General features: G+C 43.3%; 1 protein-coding gene across 5 annotated transcripts in view; it reads left to right on the forward strand.

The window, feature by feature from the left end:
* Positions 1 to 16,487, forward strand: part of Arhgap36 (Rho GTPase activating protein 36) — a 53,279-nt gene extending 36,792 nt beyond the window's left edge. For 3 of the 5 annotated variants that reach the window (XM_021188312.1, XM_021188311.1, XM_021188310.2), the window contains exons 2-13: positions 9,529 to 9,687; positions 10,890 to 10,955; positions 11,484 to 11,719; positions 11,911 to 12,103; positions 12,336 to 12,391; positions 12,650 to 12,800; positions 13,309 to 13,457; positions 13,602 to 13,778; positions 13,964 to 14,061; positions 14,183 to 14,289; positions 14,707 to 14,889; positions 15,240 to 16,487. In XM_021188312.1, coding sequence (XP_021043971.1) covers positions 9,573 to 9,687; positions 10,890 to 10,955; positions 11,484 to 11,719; positions 11,911 to 12,103; positions 12,336 to 12,391; positions 12,650 to 12,800; positions 13,309 to 13,457; positions 13,602 to 13,778; positions 13,964 to 14,061; positions 14,183 to 14,289; positions 14,707 to 14,889; positions 15,240 to 15,391 — 1,683 coding nt within the window. In that variant the 5' untranslated portion in view covers positions 9,529 to 9,572 and the 3' untranslated portion in view covers positions 15,392 to 16,487. Of the gene's footprint in view, positions 1 to 9,434; positions 9,688 to 10,889; positions 10,956 to 11,483; positions 11,720 to 11,910; positions 12,104 to 12,335; positions 12,392 to 12,649; positions 12,801 to 13,308; positions 13,458 to 13,601; positions 13,779 to 13,963; positions 14,062 to 14,182; positions 14,290 to 14,706; positions 14,890 to 15,239 lie in introns of those variants that run through there. The other 2 variants (XM_021188314.1, XM_021188313.1) reach the window with 2 other exon arrangements.
* The last annotated feature ends 779 nt before the right edge of the window (positions 16,488 to 17,266 follow it).

Below are 17,266 nucleotides of genomic sequence, written 5' to 3' on the forward strand. Positions count from 1 at the left end.
TCTCTCTCTCTCTCTCTGTGTGTGTGTGTGTGTGTGTGTGTGTTTCCATTGATCTACTGTATCCCCTCTCACCCCCCTCCTTCCTGCCACATTTTTGAAGAGAAATTTGCCACTAAGCTTCTGAATCTCTCTTCTAAGCTGCATTCTTTAGAGTCAAATGTCTTAACCTTTGGGCAAGTAAGGGCAACTCTTCCTGGACCTTCTCTGTAGCCATGTCTGCCCAGAACAGGCAGCTGCTCTCTTTTTCTGTTTCTTTTCTGTGCTTCTCCCTTCTTCCTTGCTTGTCTTTAGCATACTGGACTGTCACTTTCTCCAATTTATTTTAACCCTTAAACAACCACATTCTCTTGTTCACCATTGACTTGACCCAAGAGAGTAAGAAAGTAAGTTCCAAGGGGAAGCCATTGTGCATTGAAAGTGCCTCTCATTTAATAGCTTGCATCAGAGCACCATACTGTTTTTGGTGCATCGCAGGAGAACATTGGATATACCTTATTCTCTGTCAATAGTAAGTTGTTACCTGATGTAATAATGTTAATTTGTAGATATGATTGGTGGGCTACAGATTACAAGAGGACAGTCTTGGAAGAAGTTTTAGATGTATGGTCATGTGGCTTCCCCAGGTGTCTAGACATGTAAAAACATCAAGATAGAATGAAGATGATAGTAATGGAGTGGGGGAAGTAGTGTGGAGAAAAGTTATTGAGACCATTGCTATCCATGGGGGATGGATGACTTTTTGAAGCTTGTTACTGTTTGCTTCTCTAGTTCACTGAACTTTGAAAAAACTGACCTTTTTAGAGCAGAGACCTTAGACAAAAGTGAGAATAGTGGAGCTGAAAAAGCGAGGCAAGGTGTGGAGGGTGGTGGTCTTTGGGGAGCCCTTACGTGCAAAGGGTCCACAAAGGATGTTTCATGAGCATAAGAACCAAGTTAGAAGGGAATAAATGTGTTATACCAAGTGGGGTGCGGAATATGGAACTGAGAGGTGTGGACCCTCACCTTGACCCTGGAACTAATAAGCTTAGTGTTTGGGGATACATTTCTGAACCTTCTGAACCCCACTTCTGCCTTTCCCTCATCTGTAATATGAGACTGTAGAGCATGATGAGGAGAGGGAGGGCATTTAGAATGCTCAGGGAAAAGGGGACTCTCAGGGCTGAATCTTAAAGATGAAATTGTTTTGAATAAGAGGAGAGAAGATTGTGGGGTACATATAAAAACAGTGGGAGTAGCCCAGGGAATTCAGCAAACAGGTATGCCTGAGGCACAGAGCTGGCTGCTGTGTAGAAAATTGCTATGAATCAGCCCCTACCCCACCGCGGAAAGCTGTACACAGGGTGGGGGAATCTGAGTGGCAGAGGCGAGCGCTCTCAGCGCCTGCAGCTCCTCTTAGGACTAGCAGCGGCGCAGTGCCAGGCTGACTAGCAGGTCTCCACGCCTCTTATTCCTTGGCCGGACCAGGAGAGTCGCTAAGAGGTAGAACAGGGGCTGGACATCAGGGGCCCGAGTGGGACCCTCTGTGGGGTGGCGAGCGGTGGGGGGGGCGAGGGTCCTCACACTGGAGGGTCCGACGTGTGGGAGGGGAAGGAGAGCAGATAGTGTTAAACTTCTTGCCAGGGTTTTCGAATAAGGGCATCAAGGGAGAATTTGTAGGAAAGACGGATTTTTTTTTCAGTTCTCACTGGGGGGCCCCAGCAGCGGAGAGTAGTTTTTGGGAGCTGCGGGGGGTCTTGGTTTAACTTTGCAGATTAAGCGCTCCCAGGAGCTACCTAGGGGCGGGACTAGCGCTGCGAAGCCCAACTCTGTAGGAAGGCCTTGCTCTCTTGCGCAGTGGCTACCGCCAGCTGAGAGTAACCCCTTGGTTTAAGGGTGTAGAGAGTTTGTGCTAAAAGCCCCATCCCTGGGGTCAAAAGCCTGCAGCTGGGCCCCAGCTTAAGACAAGGAAGGAAACCAACTTGGTACCCTCACTTTCCACATTCGGGGCCCCTTGGATCTGCTGAGGACTGGAGGGGGGCTCTCTTTTGAGTAGCAGGTATAGTATCAGCACTGTGACCCTCTGTCCTGGAGTTTATTAATTCCCTCCTTAGAATAATCAAAGCCTCTGCAGTCAGAGTCTCTCTACAAAGCTGTTTAGAGAAACAATATAATGATAAATTATTATGCCAGTTGTCTCTTGGATTTGGGGGTGCTCACTGACTTGCCCAAAGCCATCCTGCTGCGTAGACACTAAGCAGGCTTCCTGACTTTTGGTTTAAGGTCTTCTTGAAGAGGGGAGTCAGTCTACTTTGGAGAGAATAGTTTGATATTGGTATTTTAGAAATATGGTTGTTTGATGGTAATTTTAAAATGTCATTCTTATTCATGAAAACTACAGGGAAAAATATCTCCCACAGACCCAATTCCCTATGACAGTCCCTCAGATGGGAATTTGAAGAGAAAACCGGCAGAAAATTGTATGCTTGTTGGGGAAGATATAATCAAAGGGAAGAGAGGGGGGAGCACACAGAAATGAAGCCTGGGCTGTGAGAATTTCCTTACTCTGCAGGATTTCTTGGCATGACCTCTGCCCGGGTGGTCTGGGGGATTGCTCTATCACTGTTTTCGTGCTCATGCATACTGTGTAGAAGCCAGAGATGATCTGGAAAAGGCAAATGTTTGGTGATGCACCATTGAATTTATTCTCCTTTCTCTCGATCACAGCCAACACAGTGGAGACAACTGGTGGGGCAAATCTGTGGAAAGGGTGTGTGGATGTGAGTGTGTAGATGTCTCTTTGTGAGTGGAGTACAGATAGGGAGGAAGAAGAGAGAGGCAGAATGGATGACTAGGAAGAACATTCTCAGTGTGTCCTGAAAGCCTCCAATTGAGGAAGGGTCTGTCTGGTGTGAGTAGGCCTGGAGATATAGTCAGTTCTTAATAATCTTCATAGGAACAAAGGAGAGAAAATGGATTTAAATTAGTAAAGGAAAGCATAAAAGGATGATGATCCCTCTTGGTCCTGTGACATTCATGTGACTTTCAACTAGGCTATAAGATCCCAAGGGCAGGAGCTGAGGCCTTCCATTCAGCTAGCCATCCTTCTCTCTATAACAGCCCTGGATTATGTATGATGCTGAGCCATCCATAGTTGGTACTCAATTCCTTCTGTGGCCCAGTTAGTCTTCTCTACATTTCACAAGCTAATCTCATCTTCCCATATACTGCATCTCCCATCAAGGAAGACTCAGTGGAGACATAGCTTTCCTTTCCCCTCTGAAGGTGAGCTTTCTGCTGGCAGTAGGTAAGTATCCATTTTCACTCTTTAAAGGTGGATCAGGTGCATTCTTCAGCAGGGCGAGATCTCCCATTCATACTCAGATAAAAGTACTTCAGCCTAGCAGTCCTTGCATAGTTGACTTGGAGGGTTTTTCTTTTTTGAGTGAGAGGGGTTCCTTACTCTGGGACAACTATACCCTTTAGATGATTCTTTCATCATATTCTATCTTTGGATTTGCATCCCTAACACATGCAATGTTTGTTATAATTTAAAGGCATACATAGACTTGAGAGTCACAGAAGTGAGGTACTTAACTAAGTCATACACTTGGTATTTGAACATGTAAGGCTTCCATTTGAATCCAGGTTTCCAGTGTGAAACACATACATGCGCGCGCGCGCGCACACACACACACACACACACACACACACACACACACACACNAGAGACAGAGACAGAGACAGAGACAAAGACAAAGACAGAGAGACAGAGAAACAGAGACAGACACAGATATAGAGAGGTAGTGAGGGAGAAATAGAGACAGAGAGGAGACAGAGAGAACCAGAGAACCTTTATTCCCACTTCTAAGATGCTTTTGTATAACTTTAGTTAAGCCAAAAGTTCTCCAGAGCTCTAGTTTGTTGTTGTCTGTAAAGAGGATATAATCCCAGCCCACCTCCTTTCCAGGGGTTGTTGTAAGAAGTGGCATGATTCATTTGTTCATGAATCATGGATAGCCTGTTTTAATTGTAAGAGCTTTATATTCTCACAAACCCTTAGAGTTTATAATCCTATGATTCACCTAAAGAACATTTATTGAACACCTACTGTGTGCCAGGGCCTAGGCATAAAGGACTTATAGAAAGCATTTGAAAAAATGAGAAGCACAAGGCAAATTAAACATTAATTATTTTTTACCACCCATTGATAGAACACCTTATTTTTCTCTCCTTTGCTACTATTTAATAGAAATAGCAACTAAAAGATGGAAATGATGATGCAGCTTGTGATGGCAGCACTGTTATTTACCCTGAAACATACTGCAGACAACACTGAGAAAATCTACATCTGAATTTGATATTGTATTGCCTTGTTTACACCATCCTTTGGGATATTTAGAGCATAAAGATTGCCTTTCACCACCTTGAGCTGGCGATTTTTTTTCTTTAGTCCATAAAATTTAAAAAGGGCATACTATATTCTATGGAATGACAATTGTACAAAGATGCTGTTAATTCTGGTTGCTGCCTGCCTTCTATATGATTTCCTCTGGATTTATGGAATTAGACTTTATTATGTATTCATTCTTCTGAGTTCATTATCTAGCAATGCAAAAATCTTGCAGCTATTGAGAGAATTTGTAGATGAGGTAGTAGAAAATGCCCTGACACTGAGAAATGGATTCATGTCCAGTCTCTTTTTAAGTGGCTGTGTTGCCTTGGGGAAAAAAAATCCCGTTTCTCTCTGAGCCTCAGTTTCCTGAAATGTCGAGAAGAGGTTTTGGACAACGTGATAGTTAAGTTTAACTCTGATCCTCATAGTACAATATTCTTGGAAGAGAATTTTAGACCCAGGGCTTTGCTTGAGATATTTAAACATTACTACCTTCAGTTTATGAGCCTCTGTTGTGACATGATGGGCTGACTGCAGGGACTGAAGAACGCTGTCCCCAGATTTAATTATCTTGGGGCATCACCACTGCACAGGCTAAAATGAGTCATTTTGTTCACTGCATCTGCAGCCTTTGCTGAAATGGAGGTTATGGGATAACAACTTAAAGGCTAACTCATTAATGCTCGAGATGAATGAGGTAATGTGTCAGCAGACCAAATTGGTGCCCAGATGTGTTCAGCTAGAGCCCTGTTTCTTTTTCCCAGGTTGTGATGTATTAATGGGGATGTCTTTATGCATCGTCACTGCCTGTACACATTTGAATGATGTAGATGTGACACCTTCTGGACACCCAGCCCCTTGCACTATCAATTTCCCAAACACCAAGGAGCTTTTAGTGGCTTGGAGTAAAATTCTAATGATGCCACAAGGTGCCTAATTAATAGAGATTTCAACCACTGTGTCAGCATGGTCCTTGTGGTTTTCTTTCCATTTATGTTTACTGGTGAGAGTTAGACAAATCCTAACTTATTTGGTAGGAACAATGGAGTACATTAGGTCTCCACACTGTGAGGGCTGTGAATTTATGGTTTGCTCAGAACATTTCTGTCCTCTCCATGTTCAAGTGGTTGACCTTTCTAAAGTTAATTTGTTTCTCCATCTGTGCCACACATTTCAGGAGGACATGGAGAATAGGCTTGATGCCACCCAAGAGTGTTCAACCCTTTGCATTGCTCAGTACTGCCCTTTGTTCAGATTCTCCTGTGTGCAATGTATTCATTTCGAAACTCCTTTGCTGATCTAAATAATATTGTATGTTCTTTTGGTGGTAACATGGAAAAACCGGATGGTTGGAAAGAGAAATACATGTGTGGATATATCTGCATTTTTCTAATCTGAATAACAGCATTTGAAATATTTAATTATGCTGTTAGTTTTTCTGACTCTTGCAAGATGATTAAAAATGCTTGAAATTGAAGAGTGAAGAAGACAGAGCTTTTCCTAATGGATCCCCAGATATCTTCATCTGTGCTAATTTAATTCAAACTTAGTAGAAATTGAACAGAATAGATTGATCAATGCATTGATACCAATTCCTACTTTATGTAATCACTTTAGCAGCCTGGTAGTTTCAGATGGATTTGGGCCCTCTGAAAAGAATCTTTGATAATACATTTTTATTTAAAAAAAGCAGTGCTACTTATTACATACACAGTAGTCATTTACCATGTAACTGAGGAAATGGATGCTATGTCATTTCCCCATTTTCAAAGTGGGTCACCAAGACTCAGAATCAACTGGTTCTCCTATGCTTATATAGCTAAGAAATAATAAAGCTTGGTTTTGGTTCTAACTTTTTTACCCAATAAATGAGTTTGTGTAAAGAAATTACTTTTGCAAATAACTTGAATTTTTACCAAAATTCAGCTGGTTTGCCTTCACCTTCCTACTTGGTATCTTTTTGATCTCATAGCCCTTTCAAGCTAGTGCTAGAGCATACTGAAGGGGGGAGGGGAGGACAATGAAGCAAGAGAGGTCTCTTGGCATTTTGTTCCCTGTGGTGAGCTTTCTTTTGTGTCCAGCTTGAAGAGTTAGGCCTGAGGACAAATAGATTGGTTGAATCTAAAGAATTTGTTTTATGCCTGTCTCTTACTGTTGAACCCTGTTTATTTCCTTCTACTCCTTATTGGCTGTTCCTTGGGCATTCTAGCTTCCCTAGCTCTGCTGTAGTCTTGGGGCCTACTGGTGATCTGAGAGCATTGAAGGTATGCAAGATGGAGTCAATTTTGTTGGCGGTACTGCAGCCTATGACTGTTGTTAAGTTCAGCCCTGTATGTTCAAGCAGGGAGGCAATGACAAACGGTTTATTGTAAGGCCTTTGATTTCCCTCGGAATTGTAAGCATCTAGGCTGACTCATCTCTCAAAAGCTCCCCCCTCCTCTCTCTCCCTCTCCTTTTTGGGCTGCTGATGATTTGAGGTTTCACTGTTTGTTCTTACCTTTCTTTCTGTGGAGGGGAGGGATTTATTTCCATCCTGTATTTTTGGGGAGAGAAGCAGCTCTGCTCTCTGGGTGAACAGCTCTGGTAAGCTACAAGAAAAAAATAGCTGAAACTCCAAGACAGGTACAAAGATGTTTGGATTAGGATAAGGGGAGGGAGACTGTGATGTTAAAGATTTTAAACCAAAGCTATACTGTGTATTGAGATGAGACCCTCATTGAAGGATTTTAGATTTGCTATTGTAAGTGGGGTTTGCTGGAAGTTTAGTATGCAACTGCACTTAAATGCATATATGCCTTTGGTTAAAATGGTTACTTTGTGGTTATTTGGTAGTCCAGCTTTGGTGTTCACTTTGGGTTCAGGGTATGTGCTTTGCAGTTGAAGGAATTTTAGAAATTATGGGCTTTCATCTTGGCTTCATCTGAAAGCCACAGGAAAAGCCTTCATTCCTTCTCATGCTGTACCTCAGTTAGCCAGCAAGCATTTCTTGTATATATGACTTGCCATTAAGGTATATGAGGAAAAGAGAATTTTGTTGATAAAACTCAAGAAGTATATTTTCTTTTTAAACAGCATTGCTCATTTGTTTAGATTATATGATAAACCTTTTTTTCCTACCTTTTATCTGTCAGAGCCATATTACTGATCTTTAAGCTCCTCTCAGAATAATATATAGAACATGTTTGTAAACCTTCATGAGAGTTAAGCTTAGAAAAATGGTGTAGGATTGCTTGTTTTTGTCAAAAGCCTTAGTTCTCCATGTCCCAAATTTGCCATAAACAAAATTAATTTAGCCCTAAGCCTTGTTATTTCCATTCAGGATTTCTGATACACGTCACTAGCCCTTTGCCCCTTAGCTGATCTATTTGCTTTAGGCTTTCTAAGCAAAGTAGGGGTTTCATGGCTCTGTATTTTTTTTTGACAAAGGTAAAGCTGTGATTCTGTCACTCCCTGCCTAAACGTATATAGTAGAGCCCTATTGCCTAGAGAAAAAAGTCTATATCTTTAACATGGTGTTATGGGGCCTTTCATGACTTATCTTCTCCCAACTTTTGCATATTGCTTTAAGTAGATAACAATCTTTCTTCCATTTCTTTTCCTTTGTACAAGACATCATCTCTCTGTCTTTGTCTCTTTGCCCCCACGCCCCCATCTCCATGCAGACTTAGATATTTTCTCCTGTGTATTCTCACAGTACTTTTTCTTTATACCTTTGCCAGCTGACATACCAAAAGATTTTGCAAACTGTTGCTAACTGCATTATTGAATCTTTTATGAAGGGAGCAGTTCACCCCTCTTGTTCACCCCTGGATATTTAGTACCTGGTTTAAAGTGGACAATTAATACAGATTTCTCTTTAATACAGATTTTTTTCTTTTAATGAGTCACTGAAAGAACAAGAGTACCAGAGGATGTGATAAAAGATGCTTATGTGGGGTCCAGGGAGGTATCCACTGAGGGATGTGCAGTCTGAGCACAGTGTCAGATAGGGCTATGGAGGAAGGCCATAGAAAACAACTTTGACATTATATTAAGACAAATTTCACTGTGATTGCTAATTCTGTATAGAATTAGGAGATGAAGTTTGTTTTCATCAAAGTTGACTTTCCCCCTCAAGAAATGAAATATTTCAGGTTTAAAAAATGAGAAAAACTACCAACAAACAAAATCCTGCCACTAAAGTCTACTTGTTAGAATTTTGGTGTGTTTCTTTCAGTGTTTTATGCGTGCTTTTCTTCACATAGAAGTAATCATAATTTCTGTATTTTGTATTTGCTGTTGAAAACATCTTTATAAACATACATGTATGGTTGCATCATTTTTATACTAGTTATTACATAACTATATAAGTAATCTTGTGTCTGGGCTAGATCTTTCTTTCATTCGTTTTCTCTCTCTCTCTCTCTCTCTCTCTCTCTCTCTCTCTCTCTCTCTCTCTTTCTTCCCCTTTTTCCCTTCTTCCCTTCTTTCTTTTTAGTGTATGTTTCATTTGTATATGATGTTTCCTGTTTGTAGCAAGATTTCATTAGGATAGATTCCTAGAAGGGGAATTACTAGGTCAAAAGGCCTGGGGACAAATTTTGGCTCCAGATCCACGTGTCCAGCTTGTCTTTTGAAAGAGTTATTTAAATTTACAGTGCTCATTATCTTGGATAGATGCCTCCTTTTTACCTAACTCAGATAGCTTAGGGCATCATCAAGAAGGAAAAGAAAAAAACTCTATCAGAGTTGTAATTAATTAATAGAAAATATTATGTCTTATTGTATCAAACTGTGTTTTTTTTTAAATATAAGGTTGCTTATCTAAAAAAAGAGAACTATTTTCTTTAATTTTTGTTAGTTTCTCTCTCTCTTTTCTGGACTATCTACTCAGTGCTGTTTTTTTTTAAGTTGGTTTTTCTTTTCTTTTCCCCTGAATATTCAACACAGAGGCAGCTCAGCTTGAGGGTGAAGCCACCTCCCAGTTTTCCCTCCCTCTTAACCCCCCTCCCTATAGTTCCTTCCACCAGGTCCAGTCAGTGACAGTTGGATGATGCAGTCTTGATAATCATCCTATTCCAGAATGGGTGGCTGCATTCCTTTTCTAAAGGCAGTAAGGACACGATGTCCCATAATCATCCCCCTTTTGCTGTTGTTGTCTGCCTTCATTTTTTTAGTGAGCGTCCTGGGAGGAGCCCCAGGACAGAACTCAGACCGCAGCATGGACATGGTATCCATTCACAGCCTCTCTGAGCTGGAGCGCCTGAAGCTGCAAGAGACTGCTTACCACGAACTCGTGGCCAGACATTTCCTCTCTGAATTCAAGCCGGACAGAGGTGAGCTATACCCGGAGTGTGGAGTCCTCGCCTTTGGGCGAGTAGACCCCCCGGGCGGAGTGGGGCAGATTGAAAGTCTAGGAGAGGAAGAGGGGGTCATTACTGCTCTCAGAACGGGACCACTTTCCTGGTGCCCTGGGAACGGAGGAAGGCAGGAGTTGAATACTGCTTGTTAAATTTCAGAGAAGGTAAAATTAGTTGAGTTGAGTGGAAGCCTGGGGTTTTGAGGGAATGATAAGCCCGGTAGGAGCGAGGACAGGTGAAGAAAGGGGCTCACCAGGTGTTGTGGGAGAAAAGGGCAAAGAGGGACCAAGGCTCAAAGGGACACTCTAAAAGAGGACTGGGACAGGAAGAGACTTCGCGGTTGAGAGAGATAGAGACAGCGAGAAAGAGGCAGAGAGACACGCGCCAATCCGGGCAAAGAGCGGGCTAGAGGTGCGGGCTTGAGGTTTGGCAGTGGGAGGTGCGCTCCGAGCGCAACCCAGCCCTGCTAACTGCGGGGACCAGGCACAGGACCGGGTTCCAGTGCTTCGGGAGACCTCAGGGGTATGTGCACAGATTTGGCTGCGGGCTCTACGGGAGGTGGGGGATGTTCGCGCTGCTCGAGGGGCGCTCCCTTTAAATTGGGAAGTGCAAGGGTAGGAACCAGGAGCGTCAGGAGCGCACCCCTGGTGCAGACTGAACTGAGTGAAGCAAAGAGCAAGGAGACCCCGCTAGCAGTCACCACTGCGGGATTTGGCGCCGAGACACAGCCAGGTGTCGCCGATTCTCTCACCGCAGCAGAGGGAGAGAAGGCAAAAACGCGCGTGAGCGCTTCCGCAGTAACTTGGCGACCCTCACCCATGGTGGCGCTGCAGGCAGAGCCCCTCCCCTCGCCTGTTGCATGATTGGAGGCACTTCTGAGCTTTTTAATTTTTGTTTTAAGTGTGCTGAGCAATTACTGGTTCATAGTAAGATGCGTCTGGCGCATTAAGCTGCTTAGGCTAAATTCTTGGAACCTTGCACGTGCTAGGTGGGGCCAGTCTTGTTGTCAGATAGGGAAACTGAGGCTGGGCGAAAACAAACATTGGTTTTTTTTTTTTTGGGGGGGGGCTACACAGAGCGTCCCTCTTCCGTGGCTACATATCAATGTAATGTTTCAGTTACTTCTCACTTCCTTATGTATGTGAATGCATATGTCTTTTTCTTTTCTCCTTCTATAGCTCTACCTACTGACTGTCCAAACACCCTGGAGAAGTGGTTTTTGATGCTGAGAGGACAAGACAGGGGTGAGCTCTCTCTCTCTCTCTCTCTCTCTCTCTCTCTCTCTCTCTCTCTCTCTCTCTGGAGCAACCTCCTTTTTGGTAGTGTAGCCCTGGATACTGGAAATGTCCAATGCTTATTGCCCCTGAAGACTCTTCACTCTCCCTCCCAGAACCACCCACCAGGGGTTTATATCAGGAAATGGAGGAATAGCTGCTGGTTCTTTTGGTGGTCCTTTCAGACCTGCCTTAGCTTCCCCGTGGACACACCACAGGCAGATCAATTTGAAGAAATCTTGCTCATTGCTTCAAGGTGTTCCTGCACTGGCAAGACATAGGAAGGGATGAAACCTTGAGCCACATCTGGTAGTTGAGTGACACCGAGTGATTTTTACCTAACCACTTCAGGGTCCAGCTCCCCAGGAAGGGGGGGGGACTGTGGGCCTGGGGGAGTGTGATCCATTATGGACAATTGCTTAGAAGAGTGCTTCAAACCCGTGCCGTTCCCCCTAATATAAGTGCTGCAAGTCTTTGAAATTTCTCCTTTTTTCCTAGCTGCATCACTCAAGACCTTTGGCATCCGCCTGGAAGAGGTACTGGTGAACGAGCTTACCCGTCGCAAGCAGCGTGAACTGACACCCACGATGCAGGTTGAAGATATCAACGGTTCCACTGGTCGTCGTCGTCGGGGAAATGTGGTGCAAAGAATGCTTGGACGCATGAGGCGCTTTTTCAGTCGCAGGAGGAATGAGCCCACCCTGCCTAGAGAGTTCACCCGCCGTGGACGTCGAGTGAGTTCAGTCTTAGAGATTTCAGGCATGGACCCTCAGTGGAAAGGGGTCAAGGCCTGTGTCCTTATGGTGTGGGGGGTTTGTCTTGCCACAGAGAAACTGTCAAGTTCTGGATGTCACTCAGCAATCACTTAGGAATGTCCCAGTGGTTGTTCCTTCTCCATTTCAAGCTAGTCTGGCTTTCCCCACAGGGTGCAGTTTCTGCAGATAGCGCAGATGAACTGGAGAATGGGGCCCTGCTGCTGCAGATCCTGCAGCTTTCCCAGCTTTCATTGCCTATTGGACAGCGGCTTCTGGGATCCAAGAGGAAGATGAGCCTCAACCCAATTGCTCAACAAATCCCTCAGATTGTTGAGACTTGCTGCAAATTCATTGAGAAACATGGTAAGGAAGCCATAAATGGTTAAATCAAGGGAGGAGGCAACTAAAAGAAAAAAAAAAAAACAGAAGAATGTTCTAGAAGGGGAGAGAAAGAAGTTATGGAATGGAAGGTATGAGTAGCATTCTCCTGATAATTTCATTGAAAGCTGGGATGCAGATGCTTAGGGAGAACAAGGGAAACATAATTGGGGAACAGGGGTCATAGATGCTCAGGACCTCTGGTCTTTTCTTTCAGGCTTAAGCTCCGTGGGGATTTTCACCATTGAGTACTCTCTGAGGAGGGTGCTTGAGGTAAACTAACTATATTTACATTTTTGTTCTTTAGGTAATAAAAGGAAGATAGAAGTAAGAGCTCTCTAATACACATAGGATAGTGTCATGATTGACAGTGTGTATGTGTGTGTGTGGCTAAGGTCTTCTTTATAGACCCTTAGATATACTATATAGCCAGCTATCTTTACTGAAGCCTGTCATTTCTTGAAGCACTGTTCAAGACCTAGCCTATGATGGGCAAGGAAGACATTTCACATCTTCTTTCCCCTCATTTAGCTCCGTGAGTTATTTGACAAAGGCCTGGATATTGTACTGGATGACAGTGTGAATGTCCATGATGTGGCTGAACTCCTCAAGGAGTTTTTTCGTGAGATGAAGGACCCTCTGCTGCCTGATGAGCTGTACATGTCCTTCCTCCTGACTGCAAGTGAGTTTTCTGCCCTCCTTTGTTGGAGCAAGGGGAAAAAACAATACACAAATTTGGGGGACATAAAGAAACAGCTCAGGCTAGAGACTCTCCATGAATCTAGGATAGAATGAACAAAGAATATGAAATATATCTTTCTAGAATATACTGTCATTATTTGTTAATGAAAACAAAAACATGAATAAAACCTTCTGGTTGCTTTTTTGTGTCTCTTGCTGTTCCCTTATAAATCTGTCGCTTGGAAATTTCTCCTAAGCTTCTGGAAGTTCTTTGCCCTTAGGGCTAAGAAGAACCCAGACTCTATAGAGATTCAATTTTGAGGTTGGGGAGGACACTTTCTGCTTTTAGGTACCCTGATCTCAGTCAGATGTTTTGTGAGGAAGCAAAAGAATGTTTCCCAGGTACTTTTTCTAGTCACTAGCAACCATGAAGCAAAAATATTGTTCTTTTGATATCAGGTTTCTGCCAAGGCTAGCCCTCTAAGCCAGTCCCATTTTCCTTCCTCTAGCTCTGAAGCCCAAGGATCAGGTGTCTGCCCTGCAGCTTCTGGTTTACCTGATGCCACCTTGCCACAGTGATACTCTTGAACGTCTGCTGAAGGCACTGCATAAAATCACTGAGAACTGTGAAGACTCCATTGGCATTGATGGACAGCTGGTAAAAAAAAACTGTGGGAAAGGATAGTGAAAATAAGATGGCTTTAAATCGGGTAAAGAGAGAAAATCCAACAATAAAAAGACTATACATCTATTTCCATAGCTTCTAGTACCCCTTCAAGGTTGATCACACTTTTTTATCTAGGTTCCAGGTAACCGAATGACTTCCACCAACTTGGCTTTGGTGTTTGGAACTGCTCTCCTGAAGAAGGGGAAGTTGGCCAACAAGGAATCCAGGAAGACTAAACTGGGGATCGATCACTATGTTGCATCTGTCAATGTGGTCCGTGCCATGATTGATAACTGGGACATCCTCTTCCAGGTAAGTAGGAATACACTTACTCCACACATTTTTCTGTTCACAAAATAAGGGAGAGTTTCATGTGGATAACCAAGACTAGGAAACTGTCCATTTGCTGATCACAGTGCCTTTGGTCCTGAATACCTAATAAAGATCAGTAGAAACAAAAAGGGATATGCAATTAAGATGACTACTTTTACTTTCAGGTGCCCCCCCATATTCAGAAGGAGGTTGCTAAGCGTGTGTGGAAGTCTAGCCCTGAAGCCCTGGATTTTATCAGACGCCGGAATCTGAGGAAGATCCAGTGAGTGTAGTTTTAACATCCTGGCTTGCTTATGTTTAACCTATAGGGCTTATAATTTCACACTATCTTGATATTAACAAAATTTGTGCAAACCTACTAACTTCATTTTTTTCTCATTCAGGAGCGCTCGCATAAAGATGGAGGAGGATGCTTTACTTTCTGATCCAGTGGAAAACTCTGCTGAAGCCCAGGCTGCTATCCTTGCTCAGAGCCAGCCCTTCGATGAAGGTCAGTTCCCTCCTAAAGGTCAGGCCCTTCCCAATGGTCAGTCCTTTGTAGAGGGCCAAACCCTTGCAGATAATTAGGTTTGTTCATGAAGATAAGGCCCTTGAGGATGGTGAATCCTCTAAGATTGTTATGTCTATAAATGAAGAGTTCGTATTTGAATATTTCAGTGAGTGAGTTGTTTTGTGGGAAGTTCAAGGTTTTGAAATCCCATAAGACATGGTTCACATCTTGAAGGCATACCAGAGTTTGATAAAGAAGATAATGGTGAAGATGAGGAAATGGGTGGTGAGGATGGTGATGACACCCTAAATTTTGATGATCTCCCTCCTCTCGAGGATATTCTAGAACTTGATGAAACCCCAGAACTTATGGAGACCCCAAACTTTGAAGACTTACCTTATTTTCATGTGGTTTCAGACCCCGAAGGAGCTCCAGATGTGCACGAGGTCTTGAATGATAACCTGAACTATGACTTTGAAGACGAATCGGATTTTGAAGACCAGGACCATCTGGATCTTGCAGAGGTTCCCTATCTTGATGTAATTCCAAACAATGAGGATACCGACACAGATACTGACTCAGACGCTGATGAAATCCCAGGTAATGATGAAGCTCCTGTCATTAATGGAATGCCAGATAATGTAAATGCCCCAAATAATGATGAACCCCAAGATTCAGAAGTTTTTCCCAATCTTGAAGAGATCCCAGCAGCTGATTAAGTCCCAAATGATGAATCCTCAAATGAGGAAGAGATCCCAACCTATGAAAAATATTCAGAAATTAATGGGATTTCAGACTCTAAAGAAGACCTCAATTTTAATGAAGTTCTAGGTCTGCTTTTTTTGCCTTGTATTGTATTTGAAACTCAAAACTAGGTTTTAGTGTCTTGAGCTATTTGCAAATTATGAAGTCAAGAAAACTAAGAAATTAACATTGTTACTATTTTCCAGGTCCCTCTGAGGAGCCTGTTGTGCCTGCCAGCACTGCTGGTTCCTTTGACAAAGAGGAAGGAGCAGCCGGTAACCCCCCCAACGCAGACCGCCCACTGCCCCGTGTGCCCCGGGGGAAGAAGGGCAAATTTGCCACCCGCTTCTTTCCTTAGATGTTTTCCCTTCTATAAGTTGCCAGACAGGGGGAAAGGGTGGGGGTAGACCTGGAATGTCACAGGAAACAGTAAAGAGTCTTGAAGATAAAGAACTAAGGATAAGAAGGAGTTCCACCTGATGCTCGGGTCAGGATGGGAATTCCAAATACACTGCCAGCCCCATTACAGGGGATGCTTGGTATCTTCAGGTGGTAAAAGCAGAGCTATTTCTGTGTCATGCCCAGGTGCCTTGGTGCTACCTTGCCTTCTCTTTTACCCCTGATCTAGGCTTTCCTCTCACTACAGCAGCCCCTTCCTTTAATTGATGTTACATTTGTGGTAAACATCTGTCCCAGAGAAGCTCACAAATCTCGAGGTGCTTTCCCTCCCCCCAAGGGGATTGCATGCTTTTCCTGACTTTCCTACCCTCCTCCCAAGAGCTCACTGGAAAGGCCCTCAAGAGGTATGTTAGAATGTTAGGTCAGCCTACTGACAGCTGACAACTATTAATGCTAAATTGTGTCACATCAACTCAGCCCTGTCCCCGCAGCAAACCCACCGCCTCAGAATTTTCCCCCTCAAATTATTTAGACCAATGGCTCGTCAAACAGCCACTCCAAAAAATTCTGTGCAGTTTTGCTCAGGACATGCCAACGGGGAAACCTCAAGTGTAAGCCTAACTAGCTTTTCTGGGGTCAAAAGTTAGAGAAAAAAATTAGATTTTAGTCCTGGACTTGTTTTAAAGACAGCTGGTGTTCACACCCCTGCTGTCAGCAAAACAACTAGTTAGGCACAGACACATAGTTCCAAGTAGTTAAAATCACCTGATTACAAACACTCTTATTTATCGTCTCTGTAGATCCTCTATGCAGGACGGTACAAATTTGCGGGACTTGCTCTGGTAAAACACTGATATGGGTTATGTATGACATCCAAACTATAACTGATATTTATGGGTAACAATAGCTAAGGTCTTTCGAGTGAAGAATGTATTGTATTGAGGGATAGAAACTGTTCATACAATGGGTAACAACCACAGAGCTCGAAGATTTGTGATTGTTCAAACTTCTCTGGCATTTCATCATTAATAAACATCTGTGTTGTGACAGCAGCATATTCATGGTGCACAGTGTTGTTTTTTTTTGGGGGGGGCTGTAATTTGGGAAGCTCCAAGTGAAGATCTGAAGCTGGAATTAACACAAGAAAGATGAATAAAGTGGAGGGGTTGATATGAAATGAAGAAGAGATGACATGATATAAAAGGGAGAACAGATGTGGAATAAAAAAGGGGGAGTGGATGATATGAAATTAGGGGTGATGGGGAATAAAGAAGGAGCATGAGGTGAGATAAAGAGAGTTAAGGGGTATAAAGAAGATATATGAAATAAATGGGAGCGATGATGCTGGGTGAAGAGGAGGGAATGGTATGGGTTAAGGGAGAAGGGTGATGGGGAATCAAAAGAAGATGGCCTAAGTTAAAGGAGAGAAAGGGGGCTGAGTAAAGAAGGGATGGTATTGGGTAAAGAGTGGGGATGGGGAATAAAACAGTGGGGATGATGCTGAATAACTGGAAGACAGGGAATAAAGAAAAGGGGATGACCTGGCCTAATAGGGAATAATGACAGGTAATAAAGAGGAAGGGACAACATGGTATAAGGGGAAGGGGTATCTATGGATAGAGAAGAGTAAATGACATGGGATAAAGGGGAAAGATAATGGTGAATAAGGAGGAGAGGTGGCAAGGGATAAAGGGGATAGACAGTGTATAAAGGAGAGAGGTTGAGATGGGGTAAGAAGGAGGGGTGATTGAGAATAAAGAAGAGTGGATGACATTGCATAGCAGGGGTGACAGGGAATAGAAAAGAGGGATGATGTAGCATAATAGGGAAAGAT

Source organism: Mus pahari, chromosome X (assembly GCF_900095145.1).
Source record: "Mus pahari chromosome X, PAHARI_EIJ_v1.1, whole genome shotgun sequence".
Taxonomy (NCBI): Eukaryota; Metazoa; Chordata; class Mammalia; order Rodentia; family Muridae; genus Mus; species Mus pahari.